Source organism: Perognathus longimembris, chromosome 18 (assembly GCF_023159225.1).
Source record: "Perognathus longimembris pacificus isolate PPM17 chromosome 18, ASM2315922v1, whole genome shotgun sequence".
Classification (NCBI taxonomy): Eukaryota; Metazoa; Chordata; class Mammalia; order Rodentia; family Heteromyidae; genus Perognathus; species Perognathus longimembris.
The window spans coordinates 27,666,462-27,691,379 of record NC_063178.1 but is presented as its reverse complement, the minus strand read 5'-3'; the positions used below and the strand labels follow the sequence as shown (position 1 = coordinate 27,691,379).

General features: G+C 35.5%; 1 protein-coding gene across 1 annotated transcript in view; it reads left to right on the top strand.

Annotated features, from left to right (window-relative positions):
* Nucleotides 1-24,918, top strand: part of Plxdc2 (plexin domain containing 2) — a 363,495-nt gene that overhangs the window by 303,966 nt on the left and 34,611 nt on the right. The window contains exons 10-12 of the mRNA XM_048367888.1: nucleotides 13,019-13,079; nucleotides 18,053-18,200; nucleotides 19,985-20,023. Coding sequence (XP_048223845.1) covers nucleotides 13,019-13,079; nucleotides 18,053-18,200; nucleotides 19,985-20,023 — 248 coding nt within the window. The remainder of the gene's footprint in view (nucleotides 1-13,018; nucleotides 13,080-18,052; nucleotides 18,201-19,984; nucleotides 20,024-24,918) is intronic.

The window sequence follows — 24,918 nt, the reverse complement described above, 5'->3', positions numbered from 1 at the left end:
ATACATACATACATACATACATACATACATACATACAAACATGTATGCATACATGCATGTATACATACATGCATAGCTTTAAGTGAATACCTTCTAAACTAATGTTCTGCAAATGAATGTAAGGCTATTCACTTAGTAGCTGTATCTTAGCATTATACTACTGGACGCTTCATCTTCTAGGGTCACATAGAAAATATTAATGTCATATTATCATATTTCAAATGAGCTCATATAGCTTATCTGAAAGATATAGTGACATTATACAATACAATGAACACAAGCCAGATTAATTAATGGCTTAAACTGTGCAAGTGATTAAATAAAAATGCTTTTCAACTGTTTCTTCTTAGGCAGCATTTAGATCTTTGCAATGTAGAACTCCAGATAATGGAGGGAGAAATCAGCTAGTGTCAGGTGTCTCCTGGAGTCAGCCTGGCCTCCTCCAGAGCAGCCCCTGACTTCAGCACACTGTCTGTCTCTGTACTCAGAACAGATTTCAAATCAGTAATTCCTGCCCATGCCCCTGATTCAAAAGTACTGCATTCTTAATCTACCCCCACCCTCATCCTTATTTCTGCAGATTATTTCCAAGCACCCAACTGGGATAAACTTTGTCTTTAAGTAATTGTCTCAGACGGGAGAAAACAAAAACATTATTTGCTGGACCCACTAAAGAATAACTCTTCCTGATCCTATAATGTTTCTTCTACTTCTGAGGACACCTTTTGTAAATGATTGTGGTTCATCATGGGGGTGAAGTTACCGCAATCTAAAAATGTCATCTTTATTATTTTCTCTGCCATCCTCCACATTCCAAGTTCTAATACTGAGATTCGTTAATAATAAAGTGATAAATTAGGATGATGACCTTCTTTGATGAGACCATCATTTTATCTGACAAATTTTCATCCCCTGTCAAGAGTCCACATTTGCTCCATTGGCAGGTGAGAGGTGAGATGATTCTGACAAAGACAGAGAGCTCTGAGAGAAAGGCAGCCATGAATCCCAGCACCACTAAATAAAAATTCTAGGTAAACAGATAGTCTCCCCTACAGCAGCAGTGCTCCAACAGCCCCCAAGATTTTAGATTCCTTTTTCTGAGCCAACCACAAAGTAAAAGTTGCTTACTACTTCCTATTTACCTTACGGGTTTAGGGGATCCACTCAAGTGTAACACTGACACAAAGTCAGAAGTTTTTAAGGAGTAGTGTCACAAAATGGAATCTTGAAACATCCGTAGGCTTCTTTGTGGTTGAATATTCGCTTCACTGGCTCGCAGCCCATGGGGAAATCGCTTTTCTTTTTCTTCTTTCCCCCTGAACTCAGCTCTTCTTTCTAGTTTACCACGAGAGCAAGGATAGATGCTGGCAGTGAACTTCAGATTCTAAAAGAATTTATTCATCATTAAATAAAACTTTCTCCTGTTTGCCTTATCGCCCTAACTTTTGGGTGAGAAGAAGCTGAAGTGTGAGTCCGGATTTAGAGGGCATTATGGAGATTTTCCTTTATGGAATTATGTTAAAATTTCTTCTCTTTTCCTTCAAACAGGGATTTTTTGATCTGTACTAGTGCTATGAATCTTAAAAATATATAAGAGAATTTACATTTATACACTAGAAAAATGAAAGAGCTCCATCTATATTTCCCCTTTAATTCTCATCCCTATGTAGCAAACTTGAATATGACAGCTTCCATTTCTTTTTTTTTTTTTTTGGTTGTATGCATGTTTTATTTTCATGTGCTTACAAAAATCCTCTAGCATATGGTATTATAGACCACAAGGAACAGGAAAGCAAGGGACATGTTCTTTAACCAAAAATATACAAGCACTTCCCATGAGCATTTTTACAAGAAAATTTTGAATTAAATATAACTATACTAGAAAGGCATACATTGAATTAAGAAGATGGAGAATACATTGTTATTGATCTTGTAACTGTGAGCAAAAGACCAATCACACATACAACTGAGAGACACAGAATTGTCCTGGAATTTTTCTATTCAGATTTAGATTATTCCAAGTGAAAACTTTGAAAAAGTTCATATAACATAAAATATGAATCAAAATTATAGTTTGCAAGGAGACAGGTGCACCGATGATACGCAACTGTTTACTAGATACTCAGATAAAGAGAGCTTTCTAGAATGTAAAAGCTGGAAGGGGCTGAAGAGGTCCAATGTCATTCACTGTAAATGGACAGCCTCCATTTCTACAAAACTGAACCTGCAATATTAACTCCCAAAATTACAATAGATGGCAGAGAGAAAAACTGATCCTGTTTTTGTTTATTTGTTTTCCAGTCCTGGGGCTTGAACTCAGGGCCGGAGCACTGCCCCTGGCTTCATTTTGCTCAAGGATAGCACTCTGCCAACTTGAGCCACAGCGCCCACTTCTGGCTTTTTCTGTGTATGTGGTACTTAGAAATCGAACCTAGAGCTTCATGTATAAGAAGAGGCAAGCACTCTTGCCATTAGGCCATATTCCCAGCCCCTGATCCTGGTTTTATGAATTCAATTCTAAAGCTCAGACTCTGGTCACTAAATACTATAGCCTCAGTTTTTTGCAACCATCAAATTATGAAGAACACTGCAAGTTGGGGATGAGAGTTCTATGGCTGACACTTGTTAAAAGAGTTTAGTTCAACTGTGATGTGCTCAAACAAGGGCCTTACCTGTCATGTAAAATGAGGAAGCGTGGGTTCATTTGTTTTTTGCAAATGCTCTAACAGCGTGTTAAATATTATTCATTCAACTGTTAATTGTTAGTTCAGTGCTAGAGGTGCCCTTGCTTTTAGAACCCCAACATGAAAAGGGAGTCAAGTGTGCAAGGATGGATCTATTGTTTGAATGGGATTCATTGTGCTGTGTGTCAGCATTTGGGGAGACAGGGTCCCCTGCTGGCCTCATTCAAGACACTAGAAGTGGCACATATAGTCAAGTGGAAAACACAGCAGTGCTTTTAATGGAATACTCAAGATTTGTTGTCAACTGGTCATACGAAGGGGGTTCATCAAGGCAACAATGTGCCTTGATCACACTCACCCATCTCAGCCATTCTTCCTCATCTCTCATCCCCCTTTCCCAAACCATATCACCAAGCTTCATGGTTGACATATGCAGAAAGTGTTTTGACCATATTCATTCTCCTTGACCTTTTCTTTTGCCCTAGTTGCTCCTATTATGACCCACACTCCAGGTAGGATACTCATTTTATGTTCATATATTCTGAAAGCTACAAAATAAGGCATTGTAACTGTGATCCTACTTTTCCTTCAATAATCATATTTCAGCCTCTAATATTTGACAAAGAAGAGCTCCAATATTTCAAAAGAAGTAAAACATATTTCACAAATGAGTCAAATTGTTAAAACATGTTTGTGTCCAGCCTGTAGCTTCAAGAGCCATACTTAAGACCCATCATTTTAAAAAAAATGGTATATTCTTAAAATAATGGAATAATGAGCTTGATTCCAAATGGTAAAGGCTCGGGTAAGCTGATGTATTATGCTCATATCTCTCACTACAAAACTTCCTTTAGACAATAAATTTTCTACCATCAAACTTGGTGCTGAGAATTGGAGTTGAGAGAATCATGCGTCTGGATCAAGACACACATTTCCTGGGACAGTAATAAATATTTTACAGCAACATGAAAGCTGCACTTGAATGGAGTTAAATAGAAAGTTAGAGTAGGATAGGATATTAAGAGAATTTCAGAGCAGAAGGCAGAGAACCAAAATATGCTTTAAATTTGATTGCAGTTTGGAATAGAGCTTGTAGTAAGCTAAGGGAAGTGATCCATGAAACTGTGAAGCCTTTATTGTTGCTGGTGTTGGAGTGAGGGAATGGCTTAAGTGGTAGAGTACTTGTCAAGTATACATTAGGCTCTGAGTTCACTCTTTAGTCCCATATTATGAACAAAAAAAGAAGTATTTGCATTTTTCATTTTGTTAGTAAATTACAGTTTTCACTCCACTTTAAAAAAAATGTATGGAACTAACTCCAAACAGTGAATCCTAAAATAGCCTTTGCTACACCACAAATTTATTTAATTTAATATGATTTAATTTAAATCACAAATAGTAGTGTATGTCCATACTCCCAGCACTGAAGAGACTGAAGCAGGAGATCCATAAGTTCAAAGTCAGCCCAGGCTACATAACAAAACCCTGTCTTAAAAAAAGAAAGAAATCTTATAATGAAATTTGTAGCTCAAATACTGACAATTATTTGATTTCTTGATAAATGGGAAAATAACTGATAAAATCCAACATTTATTTTTCCTTTCCTAAGAAGAAAATGCTAGCACACTGAGATAAAACACAGAACGGATGCAATTGTAATAGTAATAATATTTTGCAACAACATGAAAAATGTACATAACTTTGAAGCACTAAAGGCATTTCCTATTCCACTCTCCATTACAATGGGAATTGAAATGTGATTGACATTGTTAACAACCTAACCTATTTCTGTGATTCCAGCTAGTACCCAGGGGAAGGAAACAAAATCACAAATATGCTTCTTACAAACCAAAGTTGCAAATAAAGATCCCTGTTATAAAACAATTATACAAATCAACAGCTTCACCTTAGGAGGTAGAGAGGGGGAACAATCCCTATCAGAAATCTTCCCATCAGAAAGATCTAATTTTTAAAATTCAGTACTAAAACATTCTTAATAAAAGCAAAAATAGGCAAAATAGTCCCTGCCAAATTTAGTAATCCATCTAAGGAAACAAATGAAAATTTGATGAGGTACTTAGGCTGGTACTTCAGTAAACACAGCAATGGCTGGAATGCTAGTAAATATTAAGAGGTCTGTTATTGCCATTAGCAGTCTGTCATGTGCACAGTAAGATTACTGGCACATCATAATATGATTATAAAATTTCCATAGAATAGCAAATAAGTGAGGAAACTCAAGGAAAAAAATTAAAATGAGATCAATGATAGAAGAAGGAAGTGGCTAAGCATTATTCAAAAACCATAATCCTAAAACAGTTATCTGTTTTAAAGAACAATTTATTGTTAAATTTCAATAATAATGATAAAATGATCATTTCCTCAATTCAAACATGTGGAACATATGCCTGGCACCTGTGTCTCACACCTATGTCTCACATCTGTAATCATGGCTATTCAAAAGGCTGAGATCCAGAGGACTACAGTTTGTGAGGCAAGTCCAAAGGATTCCATCTCCAAAATAACCAGCAAAAAGTAGAGCTGGTGGGATGGATCAAGTGGTAGAGTACCAGCTGAGCAAATGGGAGGCCCTCATTTCAAATCCCAATACTTGCAGAAGAAGAAAAGTTAGCAGCTCTAGGATATTACTAATTACTTTGCCCTAATCTGGGATTAGTGCATTGCCCAGTATATAATTAACTTTGCTTCTGCACAACATGATATGAATGCAAATTTTAGTCTACTTTTATATATTCTTCATTTCCTTAAAGTCATGAAAATGCGCAAGTGAGGACATTTTGCCAACATGAACTGTGGCTGTTAATTAGAAAGACTTTTTCAAGGATTGACTGTTTCCAGATTAGCCTATTGTTGGTTTTCTTCCAACATTAATTCTTTCTCACCCACAACATTCTGAAACTGAAAAGAGGCTAGTTATTAGTAGATGGCAATTGCAAAAAATGATTTTCCTTTTGAAAATTTAATCAATAGAAGATAAACTAATTGTAGGAGGTTTTATATCTTACCAGTCATCTGGAGAAAGAAAAGAAAGTATGATTTTAAAATGAGATGGCATCTTTGGAAGAATAATGTTGCCTGTTGTATTTATAAGCACATGTTAGGACTACTGTAGTAATCTAGATCAATATCTGGGCCTTTATTTTATTATATATATGCCCAGAAATCAGTAGCTCATGCCTCAGAGGGCTGAGATCTGGAGGATAGAGATTTGTACTAAGCCTAAACAGAAAATCCCCTGAGATTCCATATCTAATTAGCTAACAAAAAGCAGAGCAATAGATATAAGTCAAGTGGTAGATTGCCAGCCAGCCAAGGTAATACACACAGAGAGAAAGACATGCACAGAGAGAGAGAGAGAGAGGGAGAGAGAGAGAGAAAGAGAAAGAATATTCAAAATTCTTACTTAACTATGTAAAATTCATAATGGATCCTGCAGCAGAGTCTTTCTACTAGGTTACTGACAGATTCATATCTTACACCAGAACTGTATATAAAAGTGGTCAGGCATGAAAATTCTGAAAAACCGAATATTCAAGGTTTTTTTTCTTATCAAGCAGTGTATTCTTTTATGTCGGCCTTCGTTAACTCTTAGGTTGTTTGTTTTTTTTAAATTTTATTGTCAAGGTGATGTACAGAGCAGTTACAGTTGTTTACATAAGGTAGTGAGCTCATTTCTTGTCAAACATTTTACCCCCTCTCTCATCTCAATACTTTTACTTTTAAATTTTTTTAAAGTACCATTCCTGTTTGTATGATTGAGGATCATTTTTCACACTAGTTTTCTAGCTATACAATTGATTTTTCCATTAATATGGTGTACTCTAATAGACTTAATGCTATGAGAACCACATAAATCATGATAGCTGGATGAGATGTTTATCGTGAAATCTCCAGAATATTAGAGATCTTTACTTTATACAATAACCTATAATATACATTGGCAAACTGAAGAATGTAAACTGAATATGATCCAGCTTCTGATTTTGTAAATAAATTGGTCCACAGTTATTAGCCTAATCTGTTTATGTACCTATCAATGTCTGCTTCTAAACTCACAATAGTAGAAGTGCTTGATTAAGAGAAAAATGTCCATCACTTGCAAATCCTAGTATATTGGCTGTCTGAGTCTTTATAGAAAAAGGTTCCTTGCTTCCTGATCTAGAAGCTAACTCTAATAAAGCCTTCAGATTTTGTAGAGTTTCTTTCCTATATTCTCTTTGGTAGAAGTTTCTTCTTCCCCACAAAATGATGTAGGTTCAATTGTTCATACATTTCATTTTTAATCTTTGTCTATTGCTCCACTCCTGCATACATTCTAACATTTTTACTTTGACTAAATATATTACTCTTGCAAAAGAAGCATTACTTCTGAAACATTTCCCACAACACTTTGATAAGAAAGAAATGTGATGAGATTTATGCATGTAGTTCTTGATTTGAGAGGTGCTACAAGCTAGGAGAATATTGTTTGTTGTTCAAACCACAAAATCATCAGATTCACTTACAGTTTGGTTGGGGGTGGAGAGGGACTTTGGAGTCAACACATCATTGAAATTGAATGAGGAATAGAATGACAGCCCTTGATGAATTTATTGTGGCATTGATTAGCTAATGGTAAAATGAGAATAATTTGAAAAATAAGCTATTGGGAACCAACTGTAGTTGGGTGCTCAGATTTTTTTTATTTCCTTCATTTTGTTTTTATTATAGCATGTTTGCTTAATTTACAGCAAGCAGAAAATAAGCTGGGTCTTGTTTTGATCAAAACATTGATGTCTTAAAGGTTGTACACAATATTTGTTAAAAAGAACATATAAAAATACCTTTTTAGAAGCTTCTATAAGAAAGAAAATACAAAGTTTAACCCCACAACTTTCCTCTTTGCTAGAACGGCAAACTACTGCTACAGTTTTAAATAGACTTTTTTGTTGTTTAAATTATACATCCATGAAAATCTAAAAAAAAATTAAAGAAGCTGTTAATTAGAAAGACTGTTTCAAGGATTGACTGTTTCCAGATTAGCCTATTGTTGGTTTTCTTCCAACATTAATTCTTTTTCCTTTTGAAAATTTAATCAATGATTGCATAGCAGAACATGAACATTAACTGCAAATGGTAAAGAAATTGAAGTTAGAAGTACTACCAAAATATACAAAGGTTCTAGAATCAATCCTTTAAGCACATTCCACAAACAGTATTAAAAACCATCTTTGTTCTTTACAGGCAGGGCCTAGACTAGCTGATTCTGTGGAGCCATGAAACTTAAAAAATAATTTTGGAAAAGGATGTTTTAAGCAAGAGCTTCATCTCTTAGTTTTTGATTATCAGTGTAGTATCTGACTCAAAATAAGGAATGTCCTTAGCTATTTATAATTTCTAGTATTTCTCTGAAACGTTTGGGAAGTAATAAAAAGTGACTTGAAATGTCCAGTACCATTTCAGAGTAAAAGTTAGCATCTTTGAAAATCTCAGACTGCTTGCTTTCAGGTATGAGTAAGTAATACCATGGGGAAATGATTTCTTTTGGAGGGTTACTTTTTAAATTTTGGTTTCAGATTTTTTTTTAATTTCAGTTTCAGATGGATATTTACAAAACAGTGTTATCTTTATAAATAGCACGTAATGATTTGTCCCTTTCAGGAGAGCCACTTAAGACCTTTATCTCATAAAATTCTATAGTAGTAAATAGTATATAGTATCAAATATGATAGACTTTTGGTATAAAATATTTCATGATAATATGATATATAGATAAATTTCTAAGCATTTTCTAAGTCTTGTCTATAAGATTCAAACCTCACTCCATTTTTCTTTCATTGTGAACTTTGCTCTATGCCTTCTATATAGTTATTACTTAAGGATTAAAAACAGTTATCATTTTCAAAATTACATCCAACATTTTATTTTTACATAATCTCCCTTACCTCATTTTAAAAATGAAGGAGGAAGCTTAAAAAGAAAAAATTAGGGCTGGGGATATAGCCTAGTGGCAAGAGTGCCTGCCTCGGATACACGAGGCCCTAGGTTCGATTCCCCAGCACCACATATACAGAAAACGGCCAGAAGCGGCGCTGTGGCTCAAGTGGCAGAGTGCTAGCCTTGAGCGGGAAGAAGCCAGGGACAGTGCTCAGGCCCTGAGTCCAAGGCCCAGGACTGGCCAAAAAAAAAAAAAAAGAAAGAAAAAATTAAATTATGACGATTAAAGCTCTGATCAAACAGGAGGAATACTTTTTGAGATTTAATGCACAAGATAGAAAGTATAGTTAGTAACAGTACAAGAAATGTATCCAATGCCTAATGTATGCAACTGTAACCTCTCTGTAATTCAGTTTGATAATAAAATATATATATAAAGAAAGTATAGTTAATGAAAGTATATTGTGTATTTCAAAACAGCTAAGAAAGTAAAATTCAAGTAGTCTCACCATAAAAATTGAATCAGTACTTGAGGCCATGAATAAGTTAATTAGCTTAATTCAATCCCTTCCTATGGAATACATATAGTAATATTATTTTATACTGCTAAGACAGATTCAATTCTAATTTTTCTTAATACAATAAAATAAAAAAAATTTAAAGAAGAAAAAATAACTTGCCTAGAATTACACATGTTTTGTAGTAGGATATAATTGGAACTCAAGTCCCACCTGCTTTTAATAATGCCCTTTATGGAGGCTTTCAAAAAAGACAACCAACTATATAATAATTCATGCTTACATTCACTATTAAAGAGCTGTGGGAGGAGATGTTTCTAGGGGCAAGGGATGCTTGAGTGGAATTGGTTTACTAAGTGCATTATTTTCCAGATGCATACAATAAATAGCACATCTAGAGGCGATGTCACGGGAGAGCCCGACAAGCTGAGGGAAGGTCAAACAATGTCTATTCGTGGGAAGTAAGAAGCGTGTATCTGAGTTGTATTATGAGAGCTGTAGGAATGAGAAAAGAGGACTCCTGCTTGCCACTTTGTGAGTTACTGTTAAACAAAAAAAAAATGGAATGGCCAGGCACTGGTGGCTCATGCCTCTAATCCTACTTACTCAAGAGGCTGAGATCTCATTATCATAGTTTGAAGCATGGGCAGAAAAGCCCATGCAACTCTTATCTCCAATTCAGCACCTAAAAAGCCAGCTCAGAGTTATAGCTCGAGTGATAGAGCACTAATCTTGAGCAAAAAAGATAAGCTCAGGGATAGTGCCCAGAACCAGCACCAGAAAAAGAAAATGTTGCAAAATCAATATGCTGAAGCATGACATAGTTAATATTATTATATTGTAAAAAAAAATTTTAAAGAAACCACAGCACCTGAGTGGAGACAAAATTATTTCCACCATGATTTTATTTATTTAGGATTTAGAAGTAATATAAAGGTGGATTTTTAAAGTGATTTATATAACACTCATTCACATGCACATACCCTTTAGCTTGTGATTGCTTTTGGCTGCGTTTTAGATTACTGGGTTAGAAAAAAATTGCCAAAACAGCAGGTTCCTATTTTATTCATCTTTAAGCCACTGTAAGCTACAAAACGTATAAGCTTTTTGCACCAAATCCTACTTTGCTTTGCCATTCTCTGCCCCCCACCCCTTCTTCATTCTTATAACCTGCAAATAGATTATTAGTGGGCCAATTGTGAATAAATAAGTAAATGAGTTACTTAATTGACTGACAATCCTCAGTAGAACTCAATTTCACACGAAGTGACTGGAGGATTGTCTAATACCTCAAGGAAATCACTGCTGAGCTCCCTGGGAATAATTTAACAATCTAAGTGACTACTTTTCCTATGTTAACATTTCATGTGATACAAATTTCAGATTTGATAATGTCCTTTATAAGGTCAAAGTATATCCCACTGGCTTTGGATACAATATGTAAAAGCAAACTAGGTTCAAGAAGTTGTCTGTGTTCTTTAATTGATTATGATTAAGGGACTCCCAGAAAATAATTCTTATATAAAATCAATACATTCAGATCTTCGAAAAGTGAATAGTAGTGCATTCTTCAGTTTTTAACAGAATTTGAAATGAAAAAAAAAAAAAGGAAGAAGAAGATGGTCCAGGTGCTGGTGGCTAATTACCCATAATCCTAGGGCTTCAGGAGGCTGAGACCTAAGGATAGCACCGCAGAGCCAGCCTGGGCAGCAAGGTCTGTGAGACTCTTAACTCCAATTAACCACCAAAAATTTGGAAATGGAGCTGTGACTCAAGTGGTAGAGTAGTAGCCTTGAGCCATACAAAAAACTAAAGAACATCACTTTGGCCCTAAGTTCAAGCCCCAAGATAAGTGTGGGGTGGTGCACGCGCGCGCGCACACACACACACACACACACACACTAAAATAAGAAGAAAGAAAGAAGGTAGAAGAGGAGGAAGGGGTTATCATAGTCATCTTCTTGGCCTGAAATTAACTATATGCTACATATGAAAATCTCATTCAGTGAGGACTAAAGTTAGGAGACAAATCACACACTGATGTTTATTCCGTGCCAAGTGTGTTCAACATGGTTCATAGGCATAAAATAGCTGACTGCAGCAGGTTCTATCCAGAGAGAAGGATAGATAAACATTGTCTTTGTTTTAATGGTAGGGATGTTTTCACTTTCCAATTAAATTATGCTCTTTCATCTTTTGGTTCACAGTGACTGTCTAGGAATCTTTAAAAAAAAAATAGCTATCATGTGGATCCATTGCAATCCAATGAAGGAAAAAGCTGCTAAGTAAAACTATAAGCATTGTAAGTAACTAGAGATAAAAGATGAATGGCTTTCATCTATTTTGAAAAATCAATGACTGTTAGGTAATCATATAATTACAGAATTCATATATTATCTCTAAACATAAATATATAGGCTTACTAAATATTAAAAGTGTGTATCTATGTTAGCCCTTAATTTTAATAGACTAGCAAAAAGTATTTTGTGTCAGCTCTCTCAGATAAAATCAATAAAATTCACATTAACTATGAAATATTCTCAATCAAATTTGGCATAAGACATAAGCCATGAGGTATTAGATAGGAGAGACCAGCTCAATATTAAAATGAGATGCAATCACAGCCTTATCGGAACATGCTCTGGATAGTAATTCCTGGGCTTTGAAAAGGAATATGCTGTATTAAGATAGGTAGAGAAGACAAAATTATTCCATTCAAGGACAAAGGAATAAAACTTTGAAAACCTAGTACTTGAACAATCAAACCTTTTTTCGCCTAATTCAATCATAATTCAGGCTCACTATGAAGAACTTATATAACTCAGGAAACCTGTGATCTTCAAAGTCGTCATTTATTACATAAAAGAAGACAGATAAAAATTAGCCATGAAAGAAAGATGCATAGATTAGAGCCCAGGACAGGTAGACTAGACACAAGTTCCTAGTTCACAGTAAAATCAAATAGATGGTTTTCTTAATTCTCCCAGCCACATGGGATGATAGTACAATATACATTGCCTGCCATAAAAGTTCACACCAAACCTTAGTGGCCACAGTGTTCATGAAGATCAGCTAAGAAGAAATGGATCTCGGTGTGAATCACCTGACTTGCTGGCATCTCCAGCTCTGTCAGAGGCCAAACTGATGTAACATAACCTCAAGCCCAGGTGAAAAAACTCTAATATTTATAATGTCATATTGTCTGGCTAGGGATTGTAGCTCAATGGTAGATAATGAGCCTACCATGTACAGGGCCCTGGGTAACATCCCCAGTATCACAAAAACAAATAAAAATAAAAGTAAATGAATGCTGTTATTTGCATACACTGTCTTATTATATTGTCACCATGCAGGATACTACAGTCTCTAAAACTTTTCAGCTCTCCTAGGGGCTATTTACAAATACCTCAGAATGCTAAACCAATCCTTAACTGCACAATAAGATACTTGCATGGCTTTAAATTAATAAATCAATGTGTGAAATCATGAAAAATGGTGCAAAATATTGTTTGTATTGGGGGATATCTTCAGGTTTCTTTATTTAGAATATAGTCAACCAACTTCAGAGAATAGCGATTGCTCATAACGTTTGTGCAGAAGTACAGTCACCCCACACAATGTGACCAACCTCAACATAGGGAGGCCCTGCCCTGTGTGACCTTAATACTGTGACAGCCTAGGAGAGATAATTCAATAACACAGTCAATGTCCATTCAGTAACACTGTCAATCATGTCCTCCAGTCACCAGACCTGTGGAAGAAAGTTGATGTGCTTAAACTGGAAGTCTTAAAAATAGATACTTACCAACCTTTTTTCCCCTTTTCATTTCTATTCCATTCACTGCTTTCTTGCTGAACTAAAATGGGTCTTCTATGAAGATGTTCCAGTGGATTCGACCGTCATCGACAAGACTGGGTAGACAGTGGGTGTCCTGAAGAGGTACGTGTGCTCTTCATTATCATAGATTCCTACAACTAAATGGTCATCTATAGATGATACAAACATATCTACTTTAATCAAAATTAGCAAAATAAGATGTTAGAGCCCCTGATGTGTGGTAGACATTGGGGTCAATGACATAGATGATAGATGATAGATAGATAGATAGATAGATAGATAGATAGATAGATAGATAGATAGATAGATAACATAATATAAATCCTGTATCTGTCCTGTGAGGTAGGTGCTGTTATTATTAAGAGGAGAAGAGGCAGGGTAGAGAAGTCAGTGGGAGAAATGGAGGGTGGTTCTTAAGACGTCTGGGACATGGCTGGGTCAGGATGGGAAGTTCTGTTCAAAGCGTAGTTCTTCTAAATACTTGCTGCTTTTCTACCATTGAGGAAACACTTCTTCCACTTTTTACCTCAAATAACAAAAGCTATTATATTGGAGAGAAGGCTGATTGCAGCAAACCAGTGAGTTACGTATTGCATGAAAGTATACGACGTAGCTGCCTGGAGACTTGAATGTCCACTCCAGAGCAAGCAGGATAGACACGATCATGCCATGAAATGATTCAAGCAATGGCATGTTGTTACAACAGCAGTTTCCACCTGCTTAAGTTTTCTAGGGAATTCCATTTACATGATTATTTCAAGATCACCTATCTCTGCCTTGGTTCATGAGGAAAAGTGATTCTTTTCCCTTTCTTAAGTTGTAAGATACAATTTTTCAGTAAATGTTATAGATAATTCCACAAGTTTTCCCAGTCAACAAAGCAAATAATGTCAAAGTGCTATTTTAAAATCTATGATGAACTCAATGGTTACTTGAAGCTTTTAAGATTTCATTCTTGGGGCAATTTTTCATGAAAATCCTGAAAAAATACTACTTTTAAGAATCTCCCTGAAGTTAGGGGTGGTGGTACTCTCCTGTAATACCAGCAGTTAGGACAGTGAAATGGGAGGATCACTTGAGTTCAGGAGTTAGACCAGGCTGGGAAATACAATCTGATGCTATCTCAAATAAATGAAATTAGAACAAGATGCATTTGTATGTATATAAACTGCCTTATTGAAGCACTCCCTAATGACAATAAAAATATAAATAAATAAATGAAAACTAAAGCAAATAAATGAAACCAGAAGAACACTCTTGAACATAACATTGAAGATTTAGAATGTAATTCAGACAAATGGTCTCACTATGAGCCATGGAAAACAGAGGAAGTGTGGTATTATAAATTTGACTAGGAAGATCTGTGGAGAAGTCACTGTGTTCAGTGGACTGTGCTAATCACTAAGACTACACAGGTAAATTAAAATATTCTCCCGTTCCCAAGCAACACAGAATCTACTGAATTCTATAGCACTCGTTGTTTCCCTTTTCTTTCTATAATTAAATTACCAACAACCTTATTTCTAGCTTGGTAGAAAGCAATTTTATTTTTTTCTTACACTATACATAAGTAAGAAAATCCATCTACTCCCATCCAGTTTCTATAACTGAAGCGAGAGTTAACATTTCTTTCTAAGACATACTGTCAGCTGAACACATTTGATGAGTACCTACTTTTTATGTTTAAGAAGTGGGTCACAGCACAAAGACTAGCAATTTGCTTGAGTCCAGTGAGAAATAAGTTCTATGAGGGGGCCTGTGTTCCAAAGTGAGGCAGAAAGGCACAATGGCAGCCTAGTGTTCACTGTGGTCCACACCCTTTAAGATTCACAAGAGCTTCCCAAGGCAGATGGAGTTCCATCTGCAGGTGTCCACTTATACCCAGCTGAAGAGACTCAAGAAATTGAAGAGATCCCTGAAACTTGCTGAACTGAAGCACTGAAGGACATTCTCTTTCTAGGAGGAACTGGAATAGAGCCAAGGTTCTTTGGGACAGTGCCTCCCTGAGTATTGAAGTTGATGAATTCTCAGCACATTCTGTCTCCACTCTTGACAACTGCAAATGAGAAAAGGTGGCAAACTTGGAAAACTGGGTCTTCCCAAGACTAGAATTCCCCACAACGTCCTAAACACTGATCATTTAAACTTCACAAATAAGCCAGGCATCAGTGGGTCACATCTGTAATCTTAGTTACTCAGGAGGTTGAGAACTGAGGATTGCAGATAAAAGCCAGCCCAGGTAGGAAAGTCCATGAGATTCTTATCTCCAATTAACCACCAGCAAACTAGAAATGGTGCTGTGGTCAAAGTTGTAGAGTACTAGCCCTGAGTGAAAAAGCTCAGAGACGAAGCCCAGACCCTGAGTTCAAGCCCCCACACCCACTCCCATAAACAAAACACTAAGTAATAAGTCCAGCCAGACCAGAAAGGATTATGTCCAGTAGGATAGATAGTATGGGCTATCTATCCTGTGCAAAGGCAGAGTAACCACAAGTGAACCATCTTGTTTAAGAAGAAAACAGATGATGTTTAAAGGGAAGTCTGAAGAGCAATCCAAATAAAGGAGTCAAGTGGTGACAGATGAGATCAAGGAGGTAAACAGTGTCCTACATGTGACAAGGGGAAGGGATTTGCATCTCCTAAGGGAAGGGGGACGCTATCAGAATGGTTTGATCCAGGGGATAATACTGAAATGGCTTGTTGGGAAAAATCACCCTGGCCTCCTCTGAGGCATGAGGGGTCACTATGTTGAACATAGCTCTAACCTAAGCCACAGAGTTTGAATGATCTGAAATCAATAGGCATAGCTGGTGAGGGTGATGATCATGGTAGAAAATGAGGTCGTTGGTTGAGTGCAAATACTAAGACAGTATTTTAAATATCTCTTCCTTTGCGTATTATTTTTTAAAGTTTTGTTTAACCTTTTCCATCTTTAATGTGATTTTGATGCCCAATAAAAAATGAAGACAGGATTCAAGACTTGAGGTATTAAATCGTGTATGAACCAAAAATTTGGTTCATTAAAAGTAATATAGGTCAGGTGAATCTAATCAAAGTACATTATGTGCATGTCAAAAATATTAAAACGAAGCCCCTTTATACACTGATTTTATGCTTATAAAACAGTTTTTTGGCCAGTCCTGGGCCTTGGACTCAGGTCCTGAGCACAGTCCCTGGCTTTTTTCTGCTACTCTGTCACTTGAGCCACAGCGCCACTTCTGGCCATTTTCTATATATGTGGTGCTAGGGAATCAAACCCAGGGCTTCATGTATATGAGACAAGCACTCTTAAGAGCTTAAATTATCACTGACTAAGTAGCAGAGTTTTCTTCTGTTATATTTGGATCCCTGCCTGTCCCTATTAGAAGTAAAAGTATTCTGAATTTCAGATTTGTCAATGATGAATTTGTTTTTCTTCTCTTACTCATGTTATTTCCTGTAGTGTTATGCAATCCTTTTTTTGTAGCTCTATATTCTGTGATATGCGCTTATAATTCATTTACTTGACAAATATTTGTTGTGTGCTCATCATGTCCTAGTCACCTTTTAGTTACTGGAATGTAGTAACAAGGAAATTAAAAACAAACAAAAACCTACCAAGCTTTGCCATCCTAAAATTTACCCTTTCATAATTAGATTTTCCTCACTCCTCCTTTTTCTTAATGGACATTGTTTCCAGAGTTTTGCAATTAGATAAAACTTTATACATGGCTCCTGAATTAAATGTATAGAAGTTTCTCGGGTAACCCTAAAACTGGAATTGCCAAGTGTGAGTTAGAAAAATGTCAAGTGTTCAAAAGTAATACTGGATTGCTTTTGATTTATGAATTATATGTGTGTGGACTGTCTCTGAGCTCCCTAATTGCATTTCTTTTATCCAGGAGATAAAAGGTAAGCCCAAGTGTACACTTAAGGCTCATTGTGGGATGGCAATTGTGGGTAGAGTGAACAGTGGAGAAATTGACTCTGAAGACAATGGGAAACTAGATGAACCAAAGTATGGCCAAGTAGTATGGTCAGCCCAGCTAAGGATGCATAAGATGAGTCCATTAAGCTCTCCCTGGTGCTGGGAGTGAGTAATCCTCCAAACACACCTACCTTTGATCTGACATGGCAAAAATGGGTCTTTTACTTTAGAGAATATTAAAAATTAGCAAAAAAAAAAGGTAGATTAAGATGCTTAAAACTATTAAAACAATTGGAGTGATAAAAAAAGAAAGCAAGGAGGTGATTGGGCTTGAGCCCAGAAAGAACAGGTACATGGATAGACTGGAATAGGAACATTGAGCTTATGTTTTAAGTACTAAAGCATTTACTGATGAAGCTGAGGTCTCCAGTGTAGGGAGAATAATGAAAGTAGGATCAGAAAGGTGATCGACAGCCTTTGTTGCTGAGACCTGTAACTGAAGCTTGGAGTTTTCAGTAGACACCAGAGATGGAGACAATTGTAGTATGAAGCTGAAGAGAATGCACTTTGCCTTCATGTAGCTAACCAGCTTTTAAAACTCATCTAGTCACTTGTTTATCTCCTAGTTTTGGCATTTTTTCCTTTGTATGTTATATCTTTTTCTAAGTACATTACCATAAAACTTAAGGCAAGATACATAGTAATAGAAAAGAATAACATACACAAAGCAAAGAGAAACGTAAATGTTCTAAGGTGTGCAGACTTTGTGACAGCTCTTTTTTCTCTCCTTAAAAGTTTTTTGTTGTGGTGGTATGAACTTAGACCCTGAGCATTGTCCCACTCAAGGGTAGTCTTACATCACTTTGAGTGACAGCACCAACTTATGGTTTTCTAGTGGTTAATTGGAGACAAGGGTCTCACAGACTTTCCTTGCCTGGGCTGGCTTTGAACCATGAGCCTTATATCTCAGTCTCCTTAGTAGCTAGGATTACGAGCATGAGCCACCAGCATCTGGCTTTATAAGCTTTTTGAATTACCAAAATTTATAAATATAGTCTGATACAAAAGTATCATACCTGTCATCTGTTGTGCTTTACAATCTAACTTCTGAGATATAGTTTTGAAAACTACATGATCAGTATATTTTCTGTTGTGTGTCTCTTCCTAGTCAAAAGAAAAGATGTGTGAGAATGCGGATTCAGTGGAACCTTCTCAAACCACCACAACTCTACACACAACAGCGACCCAATTCAGAGTCTTAACTACCACGAGGAGAGCAACCACCTCCCAGCTGCCCACCAGCCTGCCCACAGAAGGTGCTCATGAGACAGCTGGCTTTTTTTCCCCTAAATGATGAGAAAATCCCTGTGCTGGCAAATGCTAGTAATATATACTAATATATTATGTATTCATATATTAATGTCATATATATCTATATGTATATATCATTCATTTACATATATCTGCTGCTTTTCAGAGAGAAAATTGTTCTTTGGAGAAAATTGTTCTTTGGGAAGTTGGTTTCTAAGAGATTTCTAAAAGAGGGAAAGATGAAAATTTTTTCATAGGCTGAAAGTTTATGCAGGAATTCATTTCATAAATGCATTTAAAAGCTATTACCTCTGATCTAGTTTGGTCCTTGTTGTCATTTGCTAGCAGTTATACCAAACTCAACACTCTGAAGCCACTGCGTGGAAGGGGAAATGGATACTGCATGCCTATTGATTTTGGATTCTAGGCCATAGATAATTCTACTCACATAGGTTTCTAGTATTTCCTGAATGTACTCAATAAAATGTTAACCTCTCATCTATGCAGAAGCACTGTGCCTGCCACAAATACTGTCCTTTTAAAAGTGCTCTTCAGCCAAATGCTAATGATTCACTCCTATAATCCCAGCTACTCATTAGTCTGAGGTTTGAGGATCTCAATTCAAATCTAGCCCAAGAAAAAGAGCCCAAACGACTCCATTTTTAATTAACCAGTAAAATGCTAGACTGGAGGCATGGTTCAAGTGGTAGAGTGCCAGCCATGAGCATGATCCCAAGTTTAGGCAATTCACGGGAGAAGAAGATATGTCAGCCAGTATTTGATAACTTTCTAATCGGAATGGTACCACTAGGAAGTAGGTGGAAATATGACAATGATTGCCCACGTGGAAACCTTGAGAAATAAAAATAGCCCTAAAAATAGTCATCATTGCCATAAACCAGGAATTTAAACTTGGAGACTGCCCTTTTATTTGAAGTGTAATTGAATAATGAAAGGTTTCTAGAATAAATTGAGAAGGAAGGCAAGTTGCAAAAGTACTTTATTGCTTTGAAAAGCAACATTGTATTTAAATTCATAATATTTGGGATCATTACATTAATGACCATGAAAATGTTCTTATAACAGAAACACTACTCTTCATAATGAAATATAACAAGAGAAGAAAAGCAAATCCTATGGATTTTTTTTTTGCCAGCCCTGAGGCTTGAACTCAGGGCCTGGGCACTATCTTTGGCTTCTTTTTGCTCAAGGCTAGCACTCTACCATTTGAACCACAGCACCACTGCTGGATTTTTCTGTTGATATGGTACTGAGGAATCGAACCCAAAGCTTCATAAAGGACTCTACCACTAGGCCATGTTCCCAGTCCCTTTTGGAATTTTTTAAATCAACAACAAGATCTTTTCACCAATGATTTTGGCCATTTATGTTATTATGGGAAAAGCATTTTAAATGTCAAACTTTCACAGAAAAATTTACAAATGTTGATGAATTCCAATTTGTAATGTTCTTAATCTTGATTCTTCAAAAATGAATAAAGTACATCATAACTATAGAATGAACTAGAAAAGTTTATATTGTAACTATTTCACAGAAGTTAAGGACTTTCACTAAATTCTTCATCCTAACAATCTCTGTCCGAACTCTGGTACTTACTGTATCATGTGAAAATTAGATCTTGCTCTCATTGAGCTAGGTTTTGTCTGAATAAATGACCAAAATCTTGTCATGTTACAGCTAAAGAAATTAATAGAGAGTAAGGAACTGTGAGATTTATGCATTTTTAAAATTTGTTTTATGTTATAATAATTTTGAATTTTTATTTCAGATGACACCAAAATAGCTCTTCATCTCAAAGATAATGGAGGTAGGAATGAACCCTTCTCTTTTTTTACCCCTTTTTAAAAAAAATCATCCTGTTAATATAACAAAAGACATATGGTCTCCAAAGTAGAAAGTATTTTGTTTTTCATTCGCGCTGATGTTTCACATGGGAAGAATTCAATGAGTTGGCATGAAAGCTTTTATCTATAAAAGTATGTGACATCACTTGCCAGACAGGAGGTAGAAAAACTCATGCAAACATCTCGCTGTCCTTTGTTGTTTTGGTCCATGTGATTATGTACATAGCTGCAGGTACTGGTTCAGTGTTTTCTTGCTGAGTTGAGTGACAGATCAACATGTGTTGTACATAAAGTTTAGAAATAATACAATAAGTGTGGAAACATATTACACTAGGTTTTTTTTTCCTCTGTTCTGAGAAACAAAGGACAAAAATTAAATATTCAAGAGAACATCTTGTTCGTGACAGATTTAATGATTTGCTAAGATGATTTGGAAATATCTATACTGGTACTTGAAAATTTGAAGGAAAAAGGTTTAACAAAACAATACTGTGAAGTTGTTTTATATTTATGTAGTTTTATATATATATCGATATATATATCACTATATATAATATATATAACTGGGCATATGGCTATATATAACTATTACATATATATAACTATATATAAACTATTTTGGTATGTGTATATATATATACATATATATATATCTTTGTAATAAAACTCTTTCCACATCTTTTTAAAAAGAAATTTTTCTTGAAAACATCCAAATGCAATTTGAACAACCCTATCTAAGGAGCTTTAAGTTGTATTTCTTTACAAAATGATATCTTGGTGCTGGAGCTCAGTGGTAGAGTGCTTGCTTAACATGGCCAAAACCTGGGTTTGACTTCCAGCTCTGCAAATCAGAGGGACAAAGTACTTAGGAGAAATTATGCTTTACTCCTCATTGTACCCTTATTAAAATAGTATCATGACATTGTTTTTTCCTCTAGGGGATATAGGCATTCAGGAAAGATCACTACATGTAGTAATTTAGACATCTTGGTTTAATTTCTTAATTTGTTTGGCTGTCTCTAAATTCCTTTTAATTTTGAGATCTTTATTGTTCTAGGAAAATGGTTGAAATTTTTCAAAACAGTGCATATGGATCTAGAAATCAATTCCTCTGTCATTCTATGGATTGTGTTGTTCAAATGCATTACATTACCTCAGCTCCGAGTCTTTCTGGTATATTTCTACATTGTAAAGTAGTTGATTTTCTTAGTGGAATTTACAGACAATCTGATTAAATATTCACTTTCCTGAAGATGTTTTTCCTTTGCCTTTGATATCAAAGCATAACATATTTCTGAGCAGCTAGAGACCAATGTCACACCATAGGGTTTTTCACTTAGAGGTCCCAGACTGAGACACAACCTGCCAAGTTGTTTTCCATGAATCTTCAATTGTATATTGAGTTCTCTAATGTCTGGACATTGAGGTTAGGTAGTACCTTCAGGATTGAATAGAAATTTGAAGTTTTCTGAGTAGTTTGAAGAAAATACCATAAACAAATCTAAACAGGAATTCAACCTAATGTGTGCAGGCTCCCTTAGATATAACCTAATTAACTGTTGTTAATAACTAACATTTTGAAAACTCAGAAGCTCCAATTTAAGGACTAGATCTCCAAATGGGGTATTTCTGGTTATTCTCCTAGAACATTATATTGACAATTAAATACCTAACTCAAATCAAATGATCAAGCTGTTTCATATTTATGTGAAGCAAGTGGGTGGGGGTGAGGAGAGGAAAGAAGAATAATTTTTGATTGATTCCTGTTTCAATCTATGGTCTAAGTGCACTAAATGCATTAGCTCATTTAATTTACAATACCCTTGAGCTGTTTTATTATGATTTCCATTTTTGTAAGTAAGGAAGAGGAGGCAGGCAAAGGTTAAGGTTGTATATGAACATAGTCAGCCTTGATACAAACTCCAAGTCTAATGACTTTTACAGTATGATTTATCTATTTTAGTATAAGTCTCTTACCATCAAATGCCACCTGGAAAGGGACATCAATACGCTATTTTATTTACTCTCCTATATTCATTTTCCTCGTCTTTGGCACCTGCTTATACTTCTGTGTTTGAAAATGGCATCTCCTTCACTCATGCAATTATGTATGAGTTTCCACTTGGGCCTTCACGATGAAAAATCACAATTACATTAATTCTCCTGTGAAACTGAGTCATGTCAGAATCACTGCCATATGGTTTCCAAACACAACGTACTGTGTAGTTTGTTCCACAATCTAATTTAAAGTGCTTTGAGCCTTCTTGGTTTCTCTAGAAGTTTCAGCTTAATTCACTGGTAAGGAGCAGGTGTACTGTGTTCTTTAAATACAGTGTGTATGTGCATAATGGCCATGGATAACTGAAGCAGCATCTTTTGAGTTCTCAAACTTAGAGATAACTTACCAGGATTATTACCAGAATTATTTTTTAAGAATGACTTTAGCTATGTATTTCATCAGGTAGAACACTTAAATGCCCTCTATGACACCCCAGCAGGTTGCTTTCAAATGGCGTTCTCCACCTAACTAGAAATGTGTATGTCTTCAGAATGCAAACTGAATCAAGTTATAGCCAAGGCTGAGAGGAGGTTTGCAAGTTGAATCAATGATGAGGGTTCTTAATTGAGAAGAAATGTTACCACCAGATTTAACTCAATACAGCAAATTGAATTGTGCCTTTCTGCTACAATGCAGATGTTAAAATTTTATGTCAGGCTCAAAAATCCTCAAGAGATTTTATTATTTTAAATTTGTTGAGAAAGGTATCAATGAACCAGAAATTCCTTTTTTAAAAAGGGAATGCTTTCAAGATTTCCCCTTAGATTAAATTTATTTTTCAAAGAGGGTGTGACCATAAATCCTTAGTTACTAATGTTTAAAGTTATCTGTATTGCACAAAAGCACAATGTTGAGCCCAGGCAATTATGTGATTCTCCTTTTTTGATTTTTTTATTGCCAGGATGTTTACCAAATTTGAATTCCAGATATATGTGAGTTTTTGTTTACAATTGGAGGGTTGTTGTCTGCATTAAGAAGATGATGATATTGTGACCTTTGCAGCATATGGTTAAGTGAATGTAGATGTACAAATCTCAAATGACTGGTTTCAAGGAGCAGAGACACACTTCAAAACTTGTATGGCATGACTGTCCTAAGTTCTAATTCTATGACAGTTACTTCGAAACCTATCCTAAGATTTCCCCCCCAAGGGTAAAAGGTTAGAATTTTTGTGTTTCAACTTCTTCATCAAACTGATTCTAGGGTTTTATTTTGTTTTATTTCCTGTTCTGGAGTGAGAGATCAAGTGTCTAGGGTCCCATTGATCATTCAGTTGAATTATTTTTCTGACTTTCATACATAAATGATCAAAACAACAATCTTTCAGTCTTTTTTCTTTGCCTTTCCTTGTTATTTCTATCTGCTTCTTTTGTGTAGATCTCAGTCTTAAAAGCAAAAGGAAATGGTTATTTCTTCTTGAGAGATGATTGAATATCTATCATTTTCTGTTTCTAAAGCCATAAAATACCCTGGCATTTACTTTAGCCCTTGCTTCACTTGGTTACATTCCATGCTAGTGCTAGCTCTATTCTCAGTCTATCTATACTATAATAGTGAAAATTTTTTATGCTTTAGAATATTCCCCCAGGAATAAGGATTTTTCTTCTAAAACTTTGACTACAGTAGTGCACCTTGCCTTTCTTCCATGAGCTTGACTCAAGTAACTATTGTCTAATTTTCTTATTGTAGCTTATAAAGATTTTTGAACTGAGACTAAATTTCATGCCTGTTTAAATATCATGCTTTGAATCTGCATTCCAGAGTTAATACTTTATGGCAATTTCCAGTCATCCCAGTATAAAATTAAGTTAGTAATGAGTAGTTTGAACCTTTAGGCTGGACTCTTATTTAAATCAACAAAAATACAGTAAGAGAATAGACATGTGAAATGTTCTTAATGACCTAGATGTTAATGTTAAGTAGCTGATATCACATTCGATGTGTTTTTTATGTGATTGTCGAGTGAGAGAGAAGGCTCTCGGGACTTGAGGGTTTAGATTATCTAGATGGAAGGCGTTCCAACTGATAAAAATGCAGGAAGAGCAAGTTTTGTAACAAGACAGTAGCTATGAATATTTTGAGCAGGATTTACCTGCTCACCATCCAAATGAGATTCCAATGGGTATTACATTTCTCTAGTCAATCTGAGATACCTTTAGCATGTTTAAAATTAACTGGAGAAATATAGGCATAAGGTAGATTAAAATACAAAGCATATGAACAGAGATGTGGAGCAAAATATAAACATTCCAGAATGGTCGGTCTATCAGGAAAATTTTCATAACTGGTAAAAATTAGTCAGAAACACAGAGAAAACAGAAATGATATGAATTAAAACTACGCTGTCAAGCACTTTAAATGTGAATGATACAGAGCAGTTTCCAACAACTGTGGAACTATAGATCTTTTTTTTTTCAAATATGTAGAAAATAAATGATTGCCAAGATACACCAAATTATGAGCCATAACGACATCACTGAGCTCAAAAGATTAAAACCATGTGGACTATATTTACATTTTGTCAAAAACAGAATCAAGTGAGGAACCATAAAACCATGTTATCAGTTGATAAGAGACTACGTATTCTTACCAAATGATAATTTCTCAACAAATGATAATTATTTGAAAAGCTCATTTGTTTGATTTAATCATTTCTCAACATATTCTTGTAACAAACAACCTATTGCATGTAGAAACCATATACTTTTTATCGATTACACTTAATGTAGCTGGTGAGAAAATAGAGTATCTAGAAACTCCCCAAATATGCAAAACATAAATAACACGAAATAATATATG